Raw genomic sequence first — 20,542 nt, forward strand, 5'->3', positions numbered from 1 at the left:
GCACACACATATAAAGTAATTAAAATATATGCCGAGAGAAAATTTTGCTTTTCTACGCTCAGTATCCATTTCAAACATCTAAAAACACTTTTGTATTGAGGTAGCTCGTATTAACTGGTGGTTAATGGCACCATAAGGTATCCGATATGATTATGAAAACTAAATTCAATAGCCTGAAAAGAAACCACAGGTTACAACTCTATATATCAACATGCTATCCACCATTACACATTCATTACTTTTAAGCAGGAAAATGCCATTATGAATTACTCATTCCAATTAATTAGAAAGACAAAAACCTAGATTTCCAATAACAAATTATTCTCACATAACCTGATAGTTGTGTACATACATTAGGCACAATAAAGTTGACCCTGTGATCTCGTCACATTTATACAAAAACTGCATTCTCAGCAAGGAAACCATATCCAGGATGAAGCATGGTACAGTTACGACTAATTGCAGCAGATAGAACATTTGGAATCAATAAATACCTGAACAAAAGGCAGTCAAACATAAAAATTATGCTGTTATCAGTACTCAAACTGAATAAATACACAGACCCTGAGCACAAAAGCACGGCATTGGTACGCTTGTGATACAGAATGCCAAAACAAAGATAAAGATTGTAAAAGCAGACAACAAAAAGGCATGTGCATCAAATAAAACAAAACAAAGAAATGGCTTATATATGCTCAATAATATGCGTACGGCCACTGGAAACAACCTAAAGAGAATTTATACACTTGTTTCTTCAAATCAAGACAACAAAATTCAATTTAAATCCAAAGGAAGTTGAGCTTCCAAATCTTAAAAGAAGCAAAGAAGGTTGTAAAATTTACCAGAATCAAAACTAACCTAAAATGATGAGAACATTCTGAAACATTGAATTGTCACATGCAAGTTTTTTCCGTTAAATCTTCATACAACTTTCAGTACTTTTCATGTATTATAGTTACCTAAAACTTATCTAACAGATATAATTTAAATCGGTACCTTTTTCATGTGTTATAGCTGGTTGAAACTTATCTAATAGGTATAATTTAAATCAGTATTTTCATCTTGGAAATTGATTCATTCCCATTTTCTCCATACTACAGATCTCTAATTCAATCAACAAATAAAGATTAAACAAGGAGCATCTAACTATGTAGCAAGTAAAAACACAAGTTTCAGAGCAATTTGATTTAAAAATCAAGACAATTATGATAGAAACATATAAGGAAACCATAGATGATCAAGAGACGACTATTTACGATTGACTGCTAGGTGCGTCGCCTATCCAAACTGATTCATCAGCCAACTTCACATGAAGTGCATCCTTATCAATTGTTGAATAAACAGCAACACATGGTATTCCCATCTCATGAGCTGTTCGGATTACACGAACAGCGATTTCTACTCTATTTGCGACCAAAATTTTCTCAGCATGGCATGTAGCACCAAGAGCTCCTCCATGCTTGCTAGATCTACATCTAACTTGGGTTGACTGAGCTTTCTGCCTTGGAAAGTTGATTCTGCTTCCTACCATAAAGGTACACTGGGAACTCCTAATTCCTCTACTTCTCCCCAAGAATAAGCCCTTCAATAGGAGAATCCGTAACATTAGCTATACATCATAATAAAGCAACTCATAACTTTGATGAAGGATATGTTAGAAGTTTATCCCTCTTGTAGAGGCATTCTAGAAATGTCCGAAATCAAGCAAATAACTCTAATGCATATAATTTATAAGTTCCATCACCGTCTAAATGAGGCAAGCTTGAAGTGATATGGAGAAGTTGTCGATGGAAATGAGGCAAATGTTTGATTGAATGCACCGTCTAAATGGTTGGGGGCATCGCGCACAAAGTCCAGCTCCCTCTTTGACCACTCTAGCAGTTGCAGATATTTCCCTACGGTTTCTATCTCTGCGGTTGGGTTCCATTACTCTCATATTTAAAATATACTTATATATTATAATTAAAGTTAGGATAAACTACATATTTATATATTATAATTAAAGTTAGTTTGAATTTTTTTGAGATGGACTATAAAATTAAGATTTAAACTTAATTTTTTGAACCTTTCTTCATTGGATCTATGTTGTTTATCATCTGATAAACTCGATTTCAAAATATGCAATTTCTCTTATCTAGTGAAACCTTTTTCACCGTGAAGATCATCGATCTAAGCCTTCGATCATCGAAACTCGAAATGTTTGAATGAGTTGTTTGTCCCATTTATTTTTTTAGGAAATATAAAAAACCAAATACAATAAAAATTTAAAATGGAAAGATGTGACGGGGCATTGGAAAAATATTAGGAGTGTAAATGAATAGAATGTTCGATAAACTGTTCATATAACATTTGTTTATTTTCATCTGTTAACCTAAATAAAGGAATGTTAACAAAAATATTTATGTTTATTAATAAACGAAAACACGAACAAAAGCGTAACCATTAATCGTAACTATTAACCTATATAAATTAACATGCTTGATCCATTGAGAGTTCCTGTCCTCAAAATTTACATATATGACACCAAAGCAGCCACCACTCACTTGGGTTCAGATCGAATGACCAACGGCTGTTGATTAACGACGACGGTGCACCATACGAAATTACGAATGACGCCAAGACGATGATCGGAGCTTCGCTGAAAACCGCCCGATGAAAATGAGAGAACAAAATAAATGAAACGGCGTGAAAATGGAAAATGAAACTTTTTAATTAAACTAATTAGGCCCTTTAAAGTTTAGATTTAATATTAATTAGTGAAATTATTACTAAAAAATTAACCCCTAAATTGAGGCATGACATAAAAAGAGGTTAATTAAAAAAATTGGGGTTCAAATACTATCGCTACCAATGATAATGATGACATAAGATGTGAACTTTGATCATATTCTGATGTCAAATTGATATTTTATCTAAAGTATATGATTGAATTAATATTCTATTTAAAGTTTAAAAGACAAATTAAAAATTAATCATTCTTTAACATATAATGTCATCAAAGCAACTAGAGTTAACGATCAAAATATAATAAATTGATAATGTAAGTGATCAAAATTAGTTTTTTTTTTCAATATCAATGATTAAAACTAGATAAAATTGAAATAAAGGTGACCAAACTTGTAATTTACTCTAATAACAGTATATACCAAAAGCAAAATAAAATAATATAAGTGCGGTCCAAAAGGGAAACCCAATGAGTTAAATTAGATACGAATAATGATAGCCCAACAATATTATTAGTTTATTACGCAAAGAAACTTGTCTTCTGTTTGATGATCTGCCTCCGCCCACGGTAGAGAATCATCATCGTCACGCCTGTCTAATTATTTTCGCAATGTGTTATAAAGGTTTTTTTCGAATTAGAATCAGAACGAACTCTCTTGGAAAATTATTTCTGTACTTGATATAATTACTATTGTTCTTTACTTTGCAGTTTATTACTGCAATTCTGATAGGAGCAAATAAATAATCACAAGTTACTAGCTATCGTCAAATTTAAGAAGCAGCAGCAAGAGGCGCCAGCTGCTTCGAAGAGAATTCAGGATCTTGTGCATCAATTTCTATCAATTTTTTGACGTTTTATTTGGCGGTAATTGATCATATCTTCAGCTTTCAAATTCTATTTCGGGTCTTCCTATATGCTTCATTTCTTTTAGATCTCAAATTTTTGATAAAAATTAAGGGTTTCAGCCTGCTTGATACAGTGCAGGTATTCTGATCGGAGTTTTGATATTCAATGGCGGATTCGTCCACAAATTCCTCGGTTGTGGGGGGAAATGGAATTGACGAAACATCACCGGATTTGTTGAAGAACACGCCCTCTAACATTGCCAGGTTAGAGGATTTGATAGAGAATTGTAAGGGTCGTCAGATGTATCTTGCGCAGACAAGGAGTCCTTCAGACGGGGGTGATGTCCGCTGGTACTTTTCCGAGGTTCCTTTGGCTGAAAATGGTCAGTTTCTGCTAAATTTCAAACTCTAGTTTTTAAGGTTGCAATTCTTGGTCTCCATTCTATTTTGGTGGTGTTACTAACAATGCATGTTTGCACTTAGCAGTTAAGTTTATCTTCTAATGCATTTGAGACATTTAATGCGATTTTTTTGGTACATTGTAAATGTATGTGCATTTAAGGAATTGTGGTTGTCCAAGGGAATCCGTGGAGTACCAAGTTAGAAGTTGACATAATTGAGGGTCACTAATTGAGTTGAAAGTTTTGAACTGTTTTTTGGTTGCTGATAGAGTGGAATGGTTGCTTTATATTAGCTTTGTGCAGAATTTGAAGGGGCAATGAATGTGCATTCTTTTGGTCTAATGGTCAAATGAATGTACACTTTGTTGATGTTATTGTTTTTTCCCTTTCTCTTTAGATGGTTTAGGTTTATCTACTTTTTAACAAGGATGACACTTGGACTGAGTTACGAAGGAAGGAAGAGTTCATTCAGGAATTAGAATTTAATTTCTGATTATATATAATTTTAATATAAACAATAATAAGATGGACTTCTCAATTAAGAATCAAGCTTAACTGGAAAGAACTAGGGATATTGTAGAAGTTGATGGCAACAACTCTGAAACAGTGTTTGTCAATGCAAGATATCTGTTTGCCTCTATCCACTAGAATTCAAATAACTCACCTGTTGTTTTACAACTACTTGAACTCGTTAGTAGGCAAGAAAATGTTTTAGGCCAAACAGATGTAATAGGTGTGTGTCTTAATAAGGGCATGGGAAAGAGGAGACAGATGGTTGTGGTTTTCTGCAAGTCATAAGGAATCACAGTTCCAGCCTCCAGGTTTACTGTTATGTAGCTTTTCTATGCAAGGAGATTTAGAGATTTTCTCTTGATTCCTTCTGAAGTAGGTATTCCATTTTTTGGGTTATATATACATATTTTTCTGCGCTAGCCATGCTTGTTATTATTTGCCTATATTTAATAAAGAGAAGATTTCTTTTCTACAACTGGTGTTATAAATTTACAACATTATTTATAACACCTGATCTCTTCTGGCAGTAGAATAGCCTTTTTTCCCTTTTTTTATTCTGTGGGGAATGAGGAGTTCAATTTAATTTTTAATGACACTTTTTTTTCTTTTGCATATTCTACAGAGTTAGCGGCCTCAAGTCCTCAAACTGAGATAGTGGGAAAGAGTGATTATTTTCGTTTTGGGATGAGGGATTCTCTTGCAATAGAGGCATCTTTCTTGCAGGTCCTCTTTTTAAACTATATTTATGTTGCATGATTAAGCTGCTGTTCCATATTAGTCTTGGGGCTAGACCTCTTTCCCAACTCTTGAATTTTTATGGAATTTAATAGGGCCATAACACTTTATTCATGATTTATATGACTACAACTTTTGCCTAAATACCAGAATAGGTTAGTTAGGTTAAATGAGGAATCAGAGTTCTTTTTTATTGTGTATTATCTCGGCACTGTTAAAGAAGAGGATTAAATCAATTTTTCTATGAAGTAATTGTCCCATCAACTAGCTTAGGCAATCTAAAAGGAGGATGGGATTGAATATAATCCTGTAGGATGAAGAATTGGAATGGCGACCCCCAAAATAGAAACAAGCCAAAATCTCCATTTTTCTTTCTCCCATATTCTTGTTCAACAACTAGTCCCAAACATGTAATGGAGTCATCATGTTTGTGGCCAATCCTGCCATTGGTCTTAATTTATACAAAGCAGAAAATAGAAATACCTTTCTCCTATCATATGTTCCCTTTTCTTTTTCCTGATACCTATAACGATTTCATGAGAAGTTCCCCCCTCAACTGGCTTAGGGAATCTAGGAGGAGGATGGGATTTAGATAATCTGCTAGGATGAGGAATTGAAATGGCAACCCTCAAACTAGAAAAAGCCAATTTCTCCACTTCTCTTTCTCCCTTTTTTTAACTGATACATCTAGTGAGTCCTTTATGACTTGCTCCATCGACTGATTAGGCAATCTTAAAGGAGGATGGGATTTAAATAATATAGCAGGATGAAGAATTGGAATGGAAACCCTCAATATAGAAAAAGCCAATTGCTCCACACTTCTTGCTCCTATTTTCTTGTTCAAAACTAGTCCTAAACGTATAATGAAGACATCGTACTTGCATCCAGTCTTGCTATTGGTCTTAGACAAAGCAGAAAATAGTACTCTTTTTCCTATCATATCCTCCCTTTTCTTTTTTTTGATACATCTAGTGTGTTCCTGTAAAATTGTTAGTGTCTCAGAATTATCTTAATGTATTTTTTGTGACTTTCCTTAGAATTACTATATCCTCCCTTTTCTTTTATACAGTAGGTGGTGACTATTCTTTGTTCATCTAGTTCTTTGTTTATGTTTTAACAGAGAGAAGAAGAGCTGCTGTCTATTTGGTGGAAAGAGTATGCTGAATGCAGTGAAGGTCCAAGAGGATGGAGTAGCTCCAGAAAGAAGTTGGGCATGGGAGAGGATTCGTCTTCTGCAAAGGGTTCTCAATCAGCCCAACTATACACATTTGAAGAAGAGAGGGTTGGTGTCCCTGTAAAGGGAGGGCTCTATGAGGTATCTTGTTCTCTTACAAGTTTCTGCCTCTCCCAACTAATGTTATATTTGTATGTGATACTTTGGAGTGAAAGATCTTGTTTCCTTCAATGCAAGTCTCTTATCTAACAAGATGAAGTTCTTTTTCCATAGCCATTTGTGTGTCTTAAAATAGCCAAGCAGCCCTTTTATTTCATAATTTAAACTATTTTTTATGTTATGTGATGTTATCTCACATCTATTGAGTATTGGGTTTTTTTTGGTCTTATATTCCAATTGCCCCCCCCCCAAACACACACACACATACCGCCAATTGGTTTTAGGTTGGATGCTTAATGTTAGGTTGATGTCTGTCAATGAGGTTGTCCATGTTTAGGTCCTTTTCGAGCTATATGCGAGAGGGAGTGGTTCCATCCCACATCTACTAAGTATTGAATTTTCTATGATCTTATATTCAATTGGGCTCTTCTTCTTACTAACAATTGGTTTTAGTTGGGATGCTTGACACTTGAGATTCTAGGCTTCATTCATTGTTTGAAGGCATTTCCTTTATTGCTTGTTTATTGGCTGGTTATAGTTAAGCTTTGGTCTCATGTTTATTATTGAACATGATTATGGTAAATTGAAGTTTGCATTTCATACTACTTTTCTCCTGTTAATATGCTGTCGTTTGTACATATTTGTTCTTCTCTATTCTATCTTGTTTAGTAACATAACTATTGAATTCGTACATATTTCTTTATCATTCTCTTCATGTGTCTTTTTTATTCTTTTGGTATTTATCAGGGTATGCAACCATGTGTCCTCATCGTGCGTGTTTACATGGCTTGTTGAATGAATACAATTATCAATTCTTGTGTCTTTACAACAATATATTATCTGTATTTGAAATTACCTAACCGGATGTAGGTGGCGGTGTCATGCATTCATTAATTAATGTATCGCTCTTTAAGATAATAACTATCCATGGCTTTGATATGTTTCTGTGTTTTCACTAGCATTTCGCATGTTTTTTGTATCTGAAGCTATGCCTTTTAATTTTGCCATGCTATATGCTTTTATTATCTTTCATAATGATGATGATGTATCTCATCCTCTGGTCAATGTTGTCACATCATTTCTTTTTATGATGTGCTAAGATGACATATTCATACAATTGAGCATTTTAAAATCAATTTTCTGGGAAATTGAGGTACTCTTTTCCTCCTTCCGCTAGCTGTTCCTTAAGGGTCAACTTCGAAGGGGGTTTTTAACGAGGCCTCCTACTTCTATCAACAACAAAAAATCAATTTTCTGGGCATCATCAAGAACTTAGGTTTTATTTTCTCAAATCAGTTATCTTTTATAACTGATATGATGTAAATAATGCAGGTAGATTTAGTTAAGAGACACTGTTTCCCTGTATACTGGAATGGAGAAAATCGGCGTGTTCTAAGAGGTCACTGGTTTGCTCGTAAAGGGGGCTTGGATTGGCTTCCACTTCGTGAAGATGTAGCTGAACAATTAGAGATTGCATATCGCAGCCAGGTTTACTGAAACATTGATGTTATAAGACCCTATTTTCTCTCAATAATTTTGATTTACTTTGATTGCATTATCTATTCCAATATGACTCCTAGAACTTTTGCTCAAATGCTGACACCATGTTGCCTCTCAAACCCATAGAATTTGAGCACCATGTGATTGTTTTCCAATTGTTTCCACCATAATTTTCTTATTGTGTGCTTGTTTTAAATTGTTCATTCTTGATTTCTTTCTTTCCTTTGAGTTGAACTTAGCCATAAAAAAAATCTCTTTATTTATTTAGTTATTTATATATATATACATGTAATAGCTGATGAAGTTAGACTTCTTCACAGATTTGGCATCGAAGGAAATTTCAACCATCAGGACTTTTTGCTGCTAGAGTTGATTTGCAAGGCTCTACCCCAGTATGTTTATAATTTTCTAGAAAGGAACAATATATTCACATAAATCATAGTTTGCAGTGCCTAAAATTATCAGGTCTAACACTGAATGCAGGGACTTCACGCACTTTTTACCGGAGAAGATGATACTTGGGAGGCATGGCTCAATGTTGATGCTTCTGGTTTTTCCAATGTTATTAATTTTGGTAGAAATGGAATCAAGTTAAGACGTGGTTATGCTGCATCTCAATCACCCAAACCGACCCAGGTTTCCCCCCTCTTATGCTATAACAGCATGAAACAATACATGCTTCAATGGTAGATATGTTAGTACTCAGATTCCTTGTGTGTGGGCCTGAAATTGGGAACATTGCTTGACATTTTAAAACACAATTTTCTTATGTAGGATGAATTGCGTCAAAGAAAAGAGGAAGAGATGGATGATTATTGTTCTCAGGTATGCTTTAGAGCATTTTGTTTGTTGCGTAAAGTCCATGTGTTTTACTTAAATTATTGTCTAAGATGTATATTAGTTTTTCTTCATGCTTTCCGATATAAAACATCATAAATAAAAGGAATTTCATAAAATTTATTAAAAACTATAATTTTGGTTATGCATTAAAATGCATGCATTGAACTATTATTTCTGTTGAGGAGGTCATGGCATATTCTCACTAACATCCCATATTTGAAAGTCACTCATTAATATTTGCCTGATTGACTACATCTTAATTATGACTTTGCTGGAATAAAATGCTGCTTGTTGCAAATCTTATGGTTCCCAGCTGTTGATTAGATGGATTTATTTCTGGTTGTACTATGCTAAAGTTTGCATTGTTTGGAGACTGACTTGGAGTAAAAACCACCATGGATGAACTTATTCTGTCATGCAGCTTTTCATTATTGATGTACTTGGAATTTTGGTGACAGGTCTATGATCCAGCTCCACTCTTTTTGTTTTTTGTTCTTTAATACTGTTTATTTTGGTCTACATGAACTTCTCCAATTGTTAATGTAATCAACACTTTTTAAGTCAGATGATTGATTATATGGTTTGATATTAGCAATTGCCTAGAAAATAATGGAATATTTTCTTCTTCAATATATGCTTAATTTTTTACCCACAAACCTTGGAAAATATAGCAGATATGTTGCGTGAGTGCAATTTCAAAAATGTTTTTAATGGAATCCTAAACTTCATGTTAAGGACTGTAACCGGATTCCTTTTTTTTCTTCCTCTAATCTGGTTTTGGTACAAATACTATGCATGTGTGCACACATATGATCCCGTCTTTCTATTTATTTGAAGTTTAAAATAAGACTGTTTAAATTTGGTCTAGGTTCCTGTTCGACACTTGGTCTTTATGGTCCATGGTATTGGTCAAAGGTTGGAGAAATCTAATTTGGTTGATGATGTTGGCAACTTCCGCCATATCACAGCAAGCCTTGCTGAGCGGCACCTGACTTCACATCAACGTGGCACACAAAGAGTCCTTTTCATCCCATGTCAGGTAATAACTAGTTCATTTGTAATTATTTTGCAGTTCCTTTCCTTGTTTGGTTGTTACTCTTATTATGAAGAAAGCTTTTGTATTATGTGCACTATAAAATATGTTCTGTACATGAATAAGGCTTTATATCATTATTTTGATTGTCATTATTATCACACACCATCTCTCATACTTTTGATTATACTTCTTTATAGTTATACTATCGAATGACTTATGTAATTTGAATGGATAGGACTGTTATGGTTGAATTAGTTTACTTTCTGGTACAGTGTGACAAACTGCTTCCTACTTTAGACATTTTAGTGTACATTTATACAAATTATCGGGGTCCTTGTTTTGCAAAATCCTATGTTGACATCTTTTGGGTCAAGAATTAATATAAGTTGTTGAATACCTTTTGGAAATAGAATTGTTGTTCTAGTTCACTGTTTCATTACAATCATGAAAAATTTCACTAGTTTGGAACTTAAATTTTGGTTGGTTGTGTGCATAGACTATTGACAAAAAGAGTATCAAAATAAAATAATGGCATGTTGAGTTTTTCACGTTGACATTTTGAAGAAATAGTTTTGTAGAAACTAAGGATTTAGGGACAGAGATCAAAGTGATTCTCTGGTTTTTCTCAATAGATTAGAAGACATATCAAATTTACTCTCATTTCTTTTTCCTTGGTACTTAAATGATTTTTTTATGTCTTTCATATATTTTCTGATGTTCTCTTTTACATGACATCCACCTGACTTTTGAGTTTCAGTGGAGGAAAGGCTTGAAGCTCAGTGGTGAAGCTGCAGTTGAGAAAATCACACTAGATGGCGTGCGGGGTTTGCGTGTTATGCTGAGCGCTACTGCTCATGATGTGTTGTACTACATGAGTCCTATATACTGTCAGAGTATTATTGACTCGGTATTCTGTTTTCTATTATACTTTTAATTCTTTCTTCATTTTTTAGTCTGCACAATTATTTGAAATGGCTTCCTTTTTAGTTTGTGTTCCTGATATCATCACATATAGCCCTAAATAATAGAGGAATTGTAGAATCTTTAAAACAATTTGAGATTAAACCATTACTCAAAAAAATACTTTAGTTCAACTAATAAACTGTACCTTTTGGCTTCGCCATAATTAATGAAGATTCTCATAGGGAATTAGCTCTTGCACTCTTCATTGAAGAGCTTACCCCTTGGATTTCTAGATTGCATCCTTAATTATTTTGCACCTGTGCTGCTAAGAAGGATATCAGTTTCTCATAAATATGTTCCCTGAAAACAAGGGATTTTCATTAATCTAAAGAATTATAGGAAAAAGATTTTGAGCTGCTTCCCCCTGCCCTTCTCAAAAAGCAATCACATGAGTGTAATTTTCTTACCTAAAAAAAATTGCTTTATTGAAATTTCTAAAGTTTTAATATTCCCAAGGAGATGAGTTTCATCATAGTAAGAACCAAATATTATCTTAGATGCTATTATGGATTTGTAATTTTGTTTCACAACGACACAATGCTATCTTCTTGTTTGTTTTGGTTGAAAGTATTATATTCATACTAATAATAAAGTCCCTGACTGAGTTTGGTATCACAAGTCAAGTGACAGAAGTCCGTTAGGTAGGAAATTACTCTTTTAATTAAAACAGAAATTGAAAAAGAATTAATTAATCATTTGATATATTTTTTCTCACTTATAAATAATTGTAAGTTCACATCTTTCATTTTTTTTCTTTCATGTTGAGATGACTGTGAACTCTTTTTTTCATTTTATTTCTTTATATCTTAATATTATTTATCATTTTTCCCTCAGAGTGGGTGTACATAGATCTAGTATATATAGCTGAGTGAATGAGTTTGGTTATAAGTTAATTGGTACCAACGTAGTTGAAAACATTACATAAAATTTTAATAAAATAGTAAAGTAACATAAAAATAAATCACCTCTGTTATTTCCCTTCTTTTGTGTTAGGATTGTGCCACATTGCATTCACTTAAATAGATTGTTGGTTTGGTCATCTTGGCTGTAGGAAAGAGGAATAGATTGTAAATTTCCTCTTTTATCATTGAAGTCAATGATATGTGAAGAGAAATGAGGGAACTTTTATGCATCCAAATGTTAGAAATTTACATTACATTTTCAGGAAATTCGTGATGTATGAGAAGCAAAGGGAGTTGGTATAGGTTCAGGCTAACATTAAATACTATTTGTAGAATATGCTTTTTAAAGCAAATTATTTATAGGCTGGGAGGATGGGCGCTTATTAAGTTGTGAAAGTGTAGTTTCTTGGAACTTAATAGGTGCTATGTTACCAATGATAAAACTATCTGTTTCTATTTGTTTTTTTTATAGAAATCTGTTTTTTTAAATGAAGCTAAATTACCTTACATTTCTTATGATCTTTTCAGGCTTGTTTTCTGTTTGAATTTCTTAACTTCTTTCAGCTTTTGTGGACTTCCTCAATAAAATAGGGTTATTACAGTCTGAAATTTTTTAATTCTGAAACCAATTAATATGTAATTTGTTTTCTGCAGGTTTCAAATCAGCTAAATAGGCTGTATTTAAAGTTTCTTAAACGAAATCCTGGTTATGATGGAAAGGTATGTGTCTAGTTGAATATGTATTGCCAGTTGTCATAACATTGTTTGCACTCAATGCTTTGTAATTATTACATTAATTCTGTTTAGGTTTCATTATATGGGCATTCTCTGGGAAGCGTCCTCTCCTATGACATCCTATGCCATCAAGAACATCTCTCTTCCCCATTTCCAATGCAGTGGGTGTATGAAAAAGACTCAAAAGATCTGGAATGTTCTCCTGATATGAATAACCAGTCTTCTAAATGCAGTTCTTTGGCAAATCTTGAGGAAAAGAACTCCACTATGATGACAAAAGACACAGTGGATTGCCTTGGTGAAGACATGAAGGTTCCACTACCAAATCCATTGGTAATTGAAGGACTAGCTGAAGATAAATCTTTAATTGAAGGACACGATGAAGATAAATCCATAATTGAAGGACAAGACGAAGATAAATCCTTAACTGAAGGGCACGCTGAAGATAAATCCTTAATTGAAGGACACATTGAAGATAAATCCTTAGTATCAACTAAAATTAATGCGGCAGCTGAGGGCTCTATGCAGAAAAATTGTAATGAGGATGTGCATCAATTATTTAATGATTTTAGTGGAACCCCTTGGCCAGAGGAGGGTGGTCTTTTGGAGAAAGATACCGAGGAAGAGAATGAAGAAGCCAGAGATACAGATAAAACAATCAAAATGTTTAGAGAAGAGGTGGGAATTTAAATATACATATATAAGAACAATATACAATTATTTGTGCATACAATAAGGGTATCTTTTCTTCTGGGGATACTGTTTCCCAGGCACATGCATATGCAACAGCCAATTATGATTTTTTTATTTGGCTCCCTTGTATTTCAATGTTTTAAATGAAAGTTTCCCCTTCTCCAGATTGATTCCCTAAAAGCGAAAATTGCTGAGCTGGAATCAGAAAACTCTGTCGATACTGGTGGTATGCTGATTGAAGGATTTTATTTATTTATTTTTGAGTGGAAGGAAACTTCTATTCTTGATATTTTCATTTAGTTCATTCTTACGGAGGAAATCTTACATGAGTTTTGATGTCTTATATAACAGAAAATGAGGAGATGATTATGCAAAAACCACCTACATTGCAGAAGTTTGATCAAAAGCTGCCACTGAAGCTAGATGATACAACAAAGTGTTATACTCCCCATATCAGATACACAAAGCTTGAATTCAAGGTATGATGAAAAGAATATTAACTGTTTTCCATTGTATTCTTTTGATAGGGTAGTTTCTCTTTAAGATATACTACTTTACTTACATTGTTTTAACTGTATTCATAGTTTGACACAAACATACAACCAAGGAAATACTTAACAGAAGAATAAAAAGTGGATACATTAACATGTTATGAAACTTGCGACTGATTCAGTCCAAATGTTATAATATCAGGTTGACACATTCTTTGCTGTGGGATCACCCCTGGGAGTGTTCCTCGCCCTTCGCAATATCCGTATTGGACTTGGTAATGCTTAAACTTAGAAGCCTTTTATGTGCATACTATTGGTGCATTTAAATCCTTTAAGCATACTTGCAATATATATTTTTCGTTCCTAGTTTGTGAAGTTTAGTGTTCTATTCTTTATTATTTTTTAATAAAGGATGGATGCTATTGGCTGCTGAAAGATATAATTGTCATTTTTGTTATGGAATTGCAGAAAGTTATGATGATTCTAATGAATGATTTCACTTTGTTTTGGTTGTTGCAATTTATTATGGTATGCCTGTTCTTTTTTTTTTTTGATAGAAGATGAGGCCTCATAAAAAACCTCCTTTTTACCCTTCATGTTATGAAAGTAACATGAAGGGTAAAGGAAGGAGGAAAAGAGCGCCTATAATTTTATTAAACAGAAGAAAAGTACATTACCCACTCTTACAACAAAATAAACCTTCCCAGAAAGCATAAGACTTAAAAACCACTATCAGCTGGAAAACGTAGACACAAATTACATAATACTGAGAACAAAAACCTGCAGAAACAAAATGAAACATACACTCCAACTCCTCAAATACAAAGGCAGCTAATCAACCAATACCATCTTTAGCTAAATTGTCCGCTTCCCAATTGGCAGCCCTCAAGATTAGCCTTAACATAATATCCATCCCTTCCATAATAGAGACGATCTCCTTCACCATTGATTGGAATAAAGGGGTGCTTAATTCCGGATTTTTAATCCACTTCAGCGCGTTAGTAGAGTTCGATTCTAAAATAATCCTCTGATTAAGAACCTCACCTGAATCAATAAGCAAACACAACCCTCTCTTAATCGCCAAAAGTTCTGCCATAATCGGAGGACCACCCCCAACCTTTTCAGAAAACCAATGGATCGACCTACCACTGCTGTCCCTAATCAGACCTCCTATACCTCCTTTGTTCCACCCCTTCACCATCGCTCCATCAACATTAATCTTAATAAAACCAACTGGAGGAGGAACCCAGCAAGACGGTTTGGATCTTGCTTTGTGACTAACCATTAAATCAGCAAGTGTTAAATCACCCACAAGCGAGTCGAAAGGAATCAGCATATCAAAACTAGCAGTTTTGATACAAGACTGCCCTTGGAATGAATTTCCAAATACTAGAGTTCGGAAGAAGCTCATCCCACTGAGTGATACAATCTAAGGGATTATTAGGAATCACCCAAGCAACATCCCACATATTCAAAAATCTGGCCCACAGTCCCCAAGCAACCTCACAATGCAGAAAAAGATGAGAAACAGTTTCCCCTAATCTGCCACACAACGGACATAAGGAATCTTCAATTCCAGCCACACCACGCTTTAACAGTTCCTCCTTGACCGCCACTCTCAGATGAACTACTTGCCATAAGAAGGTTTCAACACGAGGAGGGGCTATCCCTACCCAAATTTTCCTGTCCCAAACATCTTGATTCCCCTCAGTACCTTCCGAGCCATGGAAAATTTTTATACAAGAATTAGTAGAGAAACAACCCTCTCCATTCCCTAACCAAATCCAGCAATCTTCCTCATCATGAGACAAAGAGGTGTTATTCAGCATAGAAATCAGATGCAACCATTGGTCAATCTCCCAATCCGCCAAATTCCTTCTGAATTGAATATCCCACATCCATCCTGCAGCCTGTTCCTCCCTAAACTCCACTACTTTCCCCTCTTTATTCGTTGAAAGAGCATATAGTCTAGGGAACAGAACTTTAAGGGGACTTCTCCCAAACATCATTCCAAATACCACAGAACGGCCATTTCTAGTTTTCCACCGCAAATTACTCCTAATGCAGTCACCAAACTCATCATTGGAAAAGAAGTTATTAATCACTCCTCTCCAAATCCAAGATGCACGAGCAGTCAAAGAACTCTCTACCATTTTGGAGTTCAGGTCCAAATTATTCACACAACAAACAACTCTCTTCCACCAAGAATCCTTTTCAGAGGCAAACTTCCATACCCATTTACCCAACAATGCTCTGTTCAATATAGCTAAGTTCGGGATCCCAAGACCCCCCAACCTTCTCGGTTTGCTGACCAAACCCCAGTTCACCCAATGTATGTTTTTTTTATCAGTCGACCCCCCCCCAAAAAGGCAGCCATTATAGAATTTAATTTCTGCAGCACCGAAGCTGGAATTCGAAATAAAGAAAGGAAATAAGTGGGGAGATAGCACAAAACATATTTGATCAACACCACCCTCCCTGCTAATGCTAGAGAATTTGCCTTCCAACCAGACAACCTATTATAGAAATTCTGCACGATTGGCTCCCACATTGCAATAGAGTTTCTCTTAGACCCCAAAGGCAAGCCTAAATAGTCTGCAGGAAATTTACCCACTGAACAGCCAATTTCCTTAGACCAATCAACAAGCACATCATCCTCAACATTAATTCCAAAAATTCTGCTCTTGACTAGATTAATCTTCAACCCCACCAATAACTCGAAAATCAAAAGCACCCTTCTAACATTCTTCAAATCCCGAATTGATGCCTTTGTAAAAATAATTAGGTCATCCGCAAATTGTAGATGCGAGAGTTTGAATGAACGATCATGAGTTCCCAACTCAAAACCTGAAAATAATCCCAAATCCACTGCTTTAGTTAACAGCAAATGAAGCAATTCACCACCCAAATTAAACAGCAAGGGTGATAACGAACACCCCTGTCTAAGACCTCTTTTTATTTGAATTTTCTCAGTAGGAGTCCCATTCAGTAGAACAGAAATAGAAGTTGTAGACATGCACTGAAACATCCAAGACCACCATTTTTTGCCAAACCCCATTTTACCCAATATTTTCAATAAGATCAGCCAATCAACTGAATCATAAGCTCTCTTGAAATCCACCTTAAAGACCACCCCCTTCAGCCCTTTCTTCCTCCAGAAGTTGATTCCTTCATTCGCTATGAAGGAACAATCCAGAATGTTTCTCCCTTGGATAAATGCAAATTGGGACGGACTAATAATGTCATTAATGCACAAACTGAACCTCCTAGCCAAGACCTTAGACAGAATTTTATATAGCCCTCCCACAAGGCTAATTGGCCTAAAATCCCCCATCCCCTCCGGGTTAATCTTCTTAGGAATAAGAGAAATAAAGGAATGATTCACCTCCAAGTCCCACTCCTTCCCCTCGAAAAATTCATTAAAAAACAGCATAATATCATCTTTCAAATTAGACCAGAATTTCTTGAAAAAACCTAAATTCAAACCATCCGGGCCAGGAGCTTTGTTACTATCCGAATCAGCAATTGCTCTCCAAACTTCTTCTTCCGAAAATGGCTTTTCAAGTGCTAAACTCTGCCCTTCCGATAATTTTAAAAAATCCAGATTCATATCCTCAGCCTCCAAAGAATTTTCCTGAGAAAACAGACCCTTGAAGAACTCTACCACCGAATTCCTAATTAAGGTAGAATCTTCTATGACTACATTACCCACTAAAAGGGACTTAATGCCATTATTTCTTCCTCTAATTGTGGCAGAATGATGGAAAAATCTGGTGTTCTTATCTCCCTCCAATCTCCATTTCAGTCTCGATTTTGCCAACCAAATCGATTCTTCTTTCTTTTGGAGCTCCCATAAATCTCTCTTTGCTTCAATTATTGACCTCATTGTCACCGAAGGAAGGCCTTGCTGCAGATCCAACTCCATAACTTGAATTCTTTTCTCCAACAGTTTGATTTTTCCAGACAACTCTAAATAACCCTTCCTAGACCATCTCATAACCACTCCCTTCACCCGCTTAAGCACCTTAGAGATGGGCTTACCCTTTTCCTCTTTACATATATTATCCAGCTCCTTACCCATCATCTCGGTAAAGCCCTCCTCCTCCATAACATAGTTAAATAACCTAAACGGCTTCAGGCCCCAATTGCAATCCATGTTCTCTAGCAGAATAATATTATGATCGGAAACGGACCTTGGCTGCAAAGATTGACTTAGCTTCGGGAACAAACTTACAAATCTATGGTCAACCAAAAACCGATCAAACCTCTCGAACGTAGGAGCTTCCCTATTATTACACCATGTAAAACGACCTCCTGACAATGGCAAATCAAGCAAATTTGCCTTGCTCACAAAATCCCTAAAAATATTCATAGTCACCGAATTCACAGCTCCTCCTTCTTTTTCCTCCTGTGACAAAACTACATTGAAATCTCCACCTAAGCATAAAGGGCAATCCACATTATCCAGAAAAGATAATAGCTCCCTGAAAAATGTCTCTTTTTCTGCATCCAGACTAGGGCCATACACATTAATGAAGCAGCAACTTCCTGAAAGTCCCTCGTATGCCTGTTCTTTTGATAAATGATCTCACTTTATTCTTCTAATGCCTACAGCCAAGTTTTGTTTTTTTAATCAGTCTAATTAAATTACAGCAGTTTCTAGTGTGCCACAATTTTTATTGTCTTCGATAGAGGTGTAGTATATTTCTCACTTACTTTATGCTTCTCTCATATCTTCTGTTGAAGTTGAATCTTTTTTTGATAGAATTGTTGAAGTTGAATCTTCAAGTTCTAACTTATGCTTCTCACCTTATTTTTCCTTTTTTCACCCCTAATAGGAGTTGTTCTTTTTGTACTTTATATCTTGTTTGAGCTGTTAACTAATTTTCTCTGTATTGCAGGCAAAGGGCAAGATTATTGGGACGAGGAAAATATATCTGAAGAGATGCCAGCTTGTCATCAAATGTTCAACATTTTCCACCCATTTGATCCTGTAGCATATAGGTTGGTGTTAGTCTTTATGCATTTTTTTTTATCCATTATTGGAGCACAGATTGTTGAATCCTAAGTAATGAACATAAGTGATGGTTCATTCATGGCTTGTAATGAGCTTATTTTTGTTGGGCTCATCTAAATTGGAAGAATTGTGAAGCTATCTATACTTGGGTGTACACAAGTATGATCTTTTCTCCACTTATTTTATGAGATGGGTGTACAGTGGGGTGAGGAATGACTCATTCTAGCGTTATCAGCTTGGTTGCTGATATCATGTGTGCTGTATGTATCTTGTATGCCCGCAACATGGCGGGGTCCTTAAAAAAGGGAAAACTGACAAAATTTGTGTATTTGCGTTTCTATTCCTCTTTCTTTCAGGACATGGTTCATTTTGCTCATCTTTTATTTGTGATCATAATCTGTCCTAAACTTTACAGAGCGTATTGAATTTATGCAGAGTAGAACCACTTGTTTGTAAAGAATATATCACTAAATGTCCTGTCATTATCCCTTACCATAAAGGTGGAAAAAGGCTGCATATTGGATTTCAAGTAAGCCTCTGACATGTACATAAGTTTATGTTTTTCCACTTTCTTGTACTCTCCGTCTTTGGTGTATCTTTAACCTTTTCTTCTCTCACTTTGTACCCTACCCATTTTTAGCTTCAATCCCTTAAATTTTGACATGATTGCTTAATATGTTTAGGAATTTACCGAACGATTAGCTGCCCGTTCTCATGTAGTAATGGATCATTTCAGTACTGTAAGAGTGAGTACAATTAAACTTTCCAAGTTAATATCTTTTTCTTTGTTACATATACAAGCTTTATTTGGTTCCATTGCTTTGACTTCTATGGAAAATTATCTCAAAATTCTCTATTCCAGATTTGATCTAGGTGTGAATTCCATGGTTATTCTGGTAAATTGTACATGCATTCATGTACAGAAGCAATGGTCAAAATCCATTTTGTTTCTTTTTAGTGGCCATTCAAGGATTAGTCATTCTCATTTACTTATTGTTTAGGGCTATTTCTACTTAAAACATTGTGTGTGTATGTGTGTGTGTGTGTTTTTCTTTTCTCCGAAGCTAGAAGAAATGCATGTGTTGACAGTTGCGTGCTGAACCCAACCAGCTTATGATGAAGTGTTTTTTTTCCTTGAATGGTTTAGGCTCCAAAGCATTGGCTTTCAATATTTTAGTTTTTTAATTAATAATTAATGAACATTTGAACTTTGAAAGCATTGTCAATTAAAAGCAAGAACATCTAATTTAAGTGTGTAGTACTCGGTGTTGGGTTATGTTGAAGTTCTAAACTGTACACAGACATTATCATACTAGTTTCATTTGAGTTCTTAGTTGCCTTGAATATTCTATAATACTTAAAAAAATTTGTATTTGTTGCATTAGGTTTTTGATAGTACAATTATAATTTATTGTGAAACTTGAGACTCAATTGAAACACGGTTTAGGGTCATAAGCAAATGATATCACTAATTTACCTTTGTTAAGTTCTGGTCTGTAACTTCTAGAATTGCTTTGTACAGGCTAAAGTGCTCACAGCTTGCCAATCGAGAAACAATGACAACCTTGAAGGTAATTTGGAGTTTCTCTACAACTTTTTGTATCACTCTTCATTTTAATTTCTTTTTTATCTGAACAAGTAGCACCAATTGGTGACATGTTACCTTTGTGCTAAGAAATTGATTAGACCCAATATATTATTACTGTATTTTATCTATACTCTTTAACCGTTTATTTATTTATTTATTTATTTCGATGACAACAGAAGAAGAAAATGTAGAAGAAACAGAGGAGAGGTCGTATGGTTCTCTAAT

General features: G+C 34.9%; 2 protein-coding genes across 2 annotated transcripts; one reads left to right on the forward strand and one right to left on the reverse strand.

Moving 5' to 3' along the window:
• Window positions 1–353: 353 nt before the first annotated feature.
• LOC120205412 (biotin carboxylase 1, chloroplastic-like) lies at window positions 354–1,599 on the reverse strand. Its single transcript, XM_039205301.1, has 2 exons — window positions 1,257–1,599; window positions 354–494 (listed from the first exon to the last, which is right to left on the reverse strand). The coding sequence occupies exons 1-2, from the start codon at window positions 1,529–1,531 to the stop codon at window positions 392–394; spliced, it is 378 nt and encodes a 125-aa protein (XP_039061232.1). The 5' UTR covers window positions 1,532–1,599; the 3' UTR covers window positions 354–391.
• A 1,733-nt stretch (window positions 1,600–3,332) lies between these two features.
• LOC120205419 (phospholipase SGR2-like) lies at window positions 3,333–20,537 on the forward strand (the record flags this gene model as incomplete). The annotated part of the gene is made up of 21 exons (XM_039205304.1): window positions 3,333–3,347; window positions 3,434–3,589; window positions 3,705–3,953; window positions 5,107–5,207; window positions 6,340–6,534; window positions 7,885–8,040; window positions 8,373–8,444; window positions 8,536–8,688; window positions 8,827–8,877; window positions 9,761–9,931; window positions 10,686–10,835; window positions 12,448–12,513; window positions 12,601–13,206; window positions 13,387–13,447; window positions 13,573–13,700; window positions 13,915–13,987; window positions 18,614–18,716; window positions 19,165–19,258; window positions 19,413–19,475; window positions 20,252–20,300; window positions 20,494–20,537. Coding segments are annotated over exons 3-21 (2,553 nt in total), but the record flags the coding sequence as incomplete, so codon positions are not given.
• Window positions 20,538–20,542: the final 5 nt, after the last annotated feature.

The sequence above is a fragment of the Hibiscus syriacus genome, unplaced genomic scaffold, assembly GCF_006381635.1.
Source record: "Hibiscus syriacus cultivar Baekdansim isolate YM2019G1 unplaced genomic scaffold, ASM638163v2 tig00012452_pilon, whole genome shotgun sequence".
Classification (NCBI taxonomy): Eukaryota; Viridiplantae; Streptophyta; class Magnoliopsida; order Malvales; family Malvaceae; genus Hibiscus; species Hibiscus syriacus.

Excerpts from the sequence above, each read along its gene's own strand:
- LOC120205412 (XM_039205301.1), bottom strand. The coding sequence starts at position 1,531 with ATGGTAGGAAGCAGAATCAACTTTCCAAGGCAGAAAGCTCAGTCAACC. Across the intron at positions 495-1,256 it reads GACGCACCTAGCAGTCAATC|GTATTTATTGATTCCAAATG; the intron begins GTAAATAGTCGT and ends CCTTTTGTTCAG.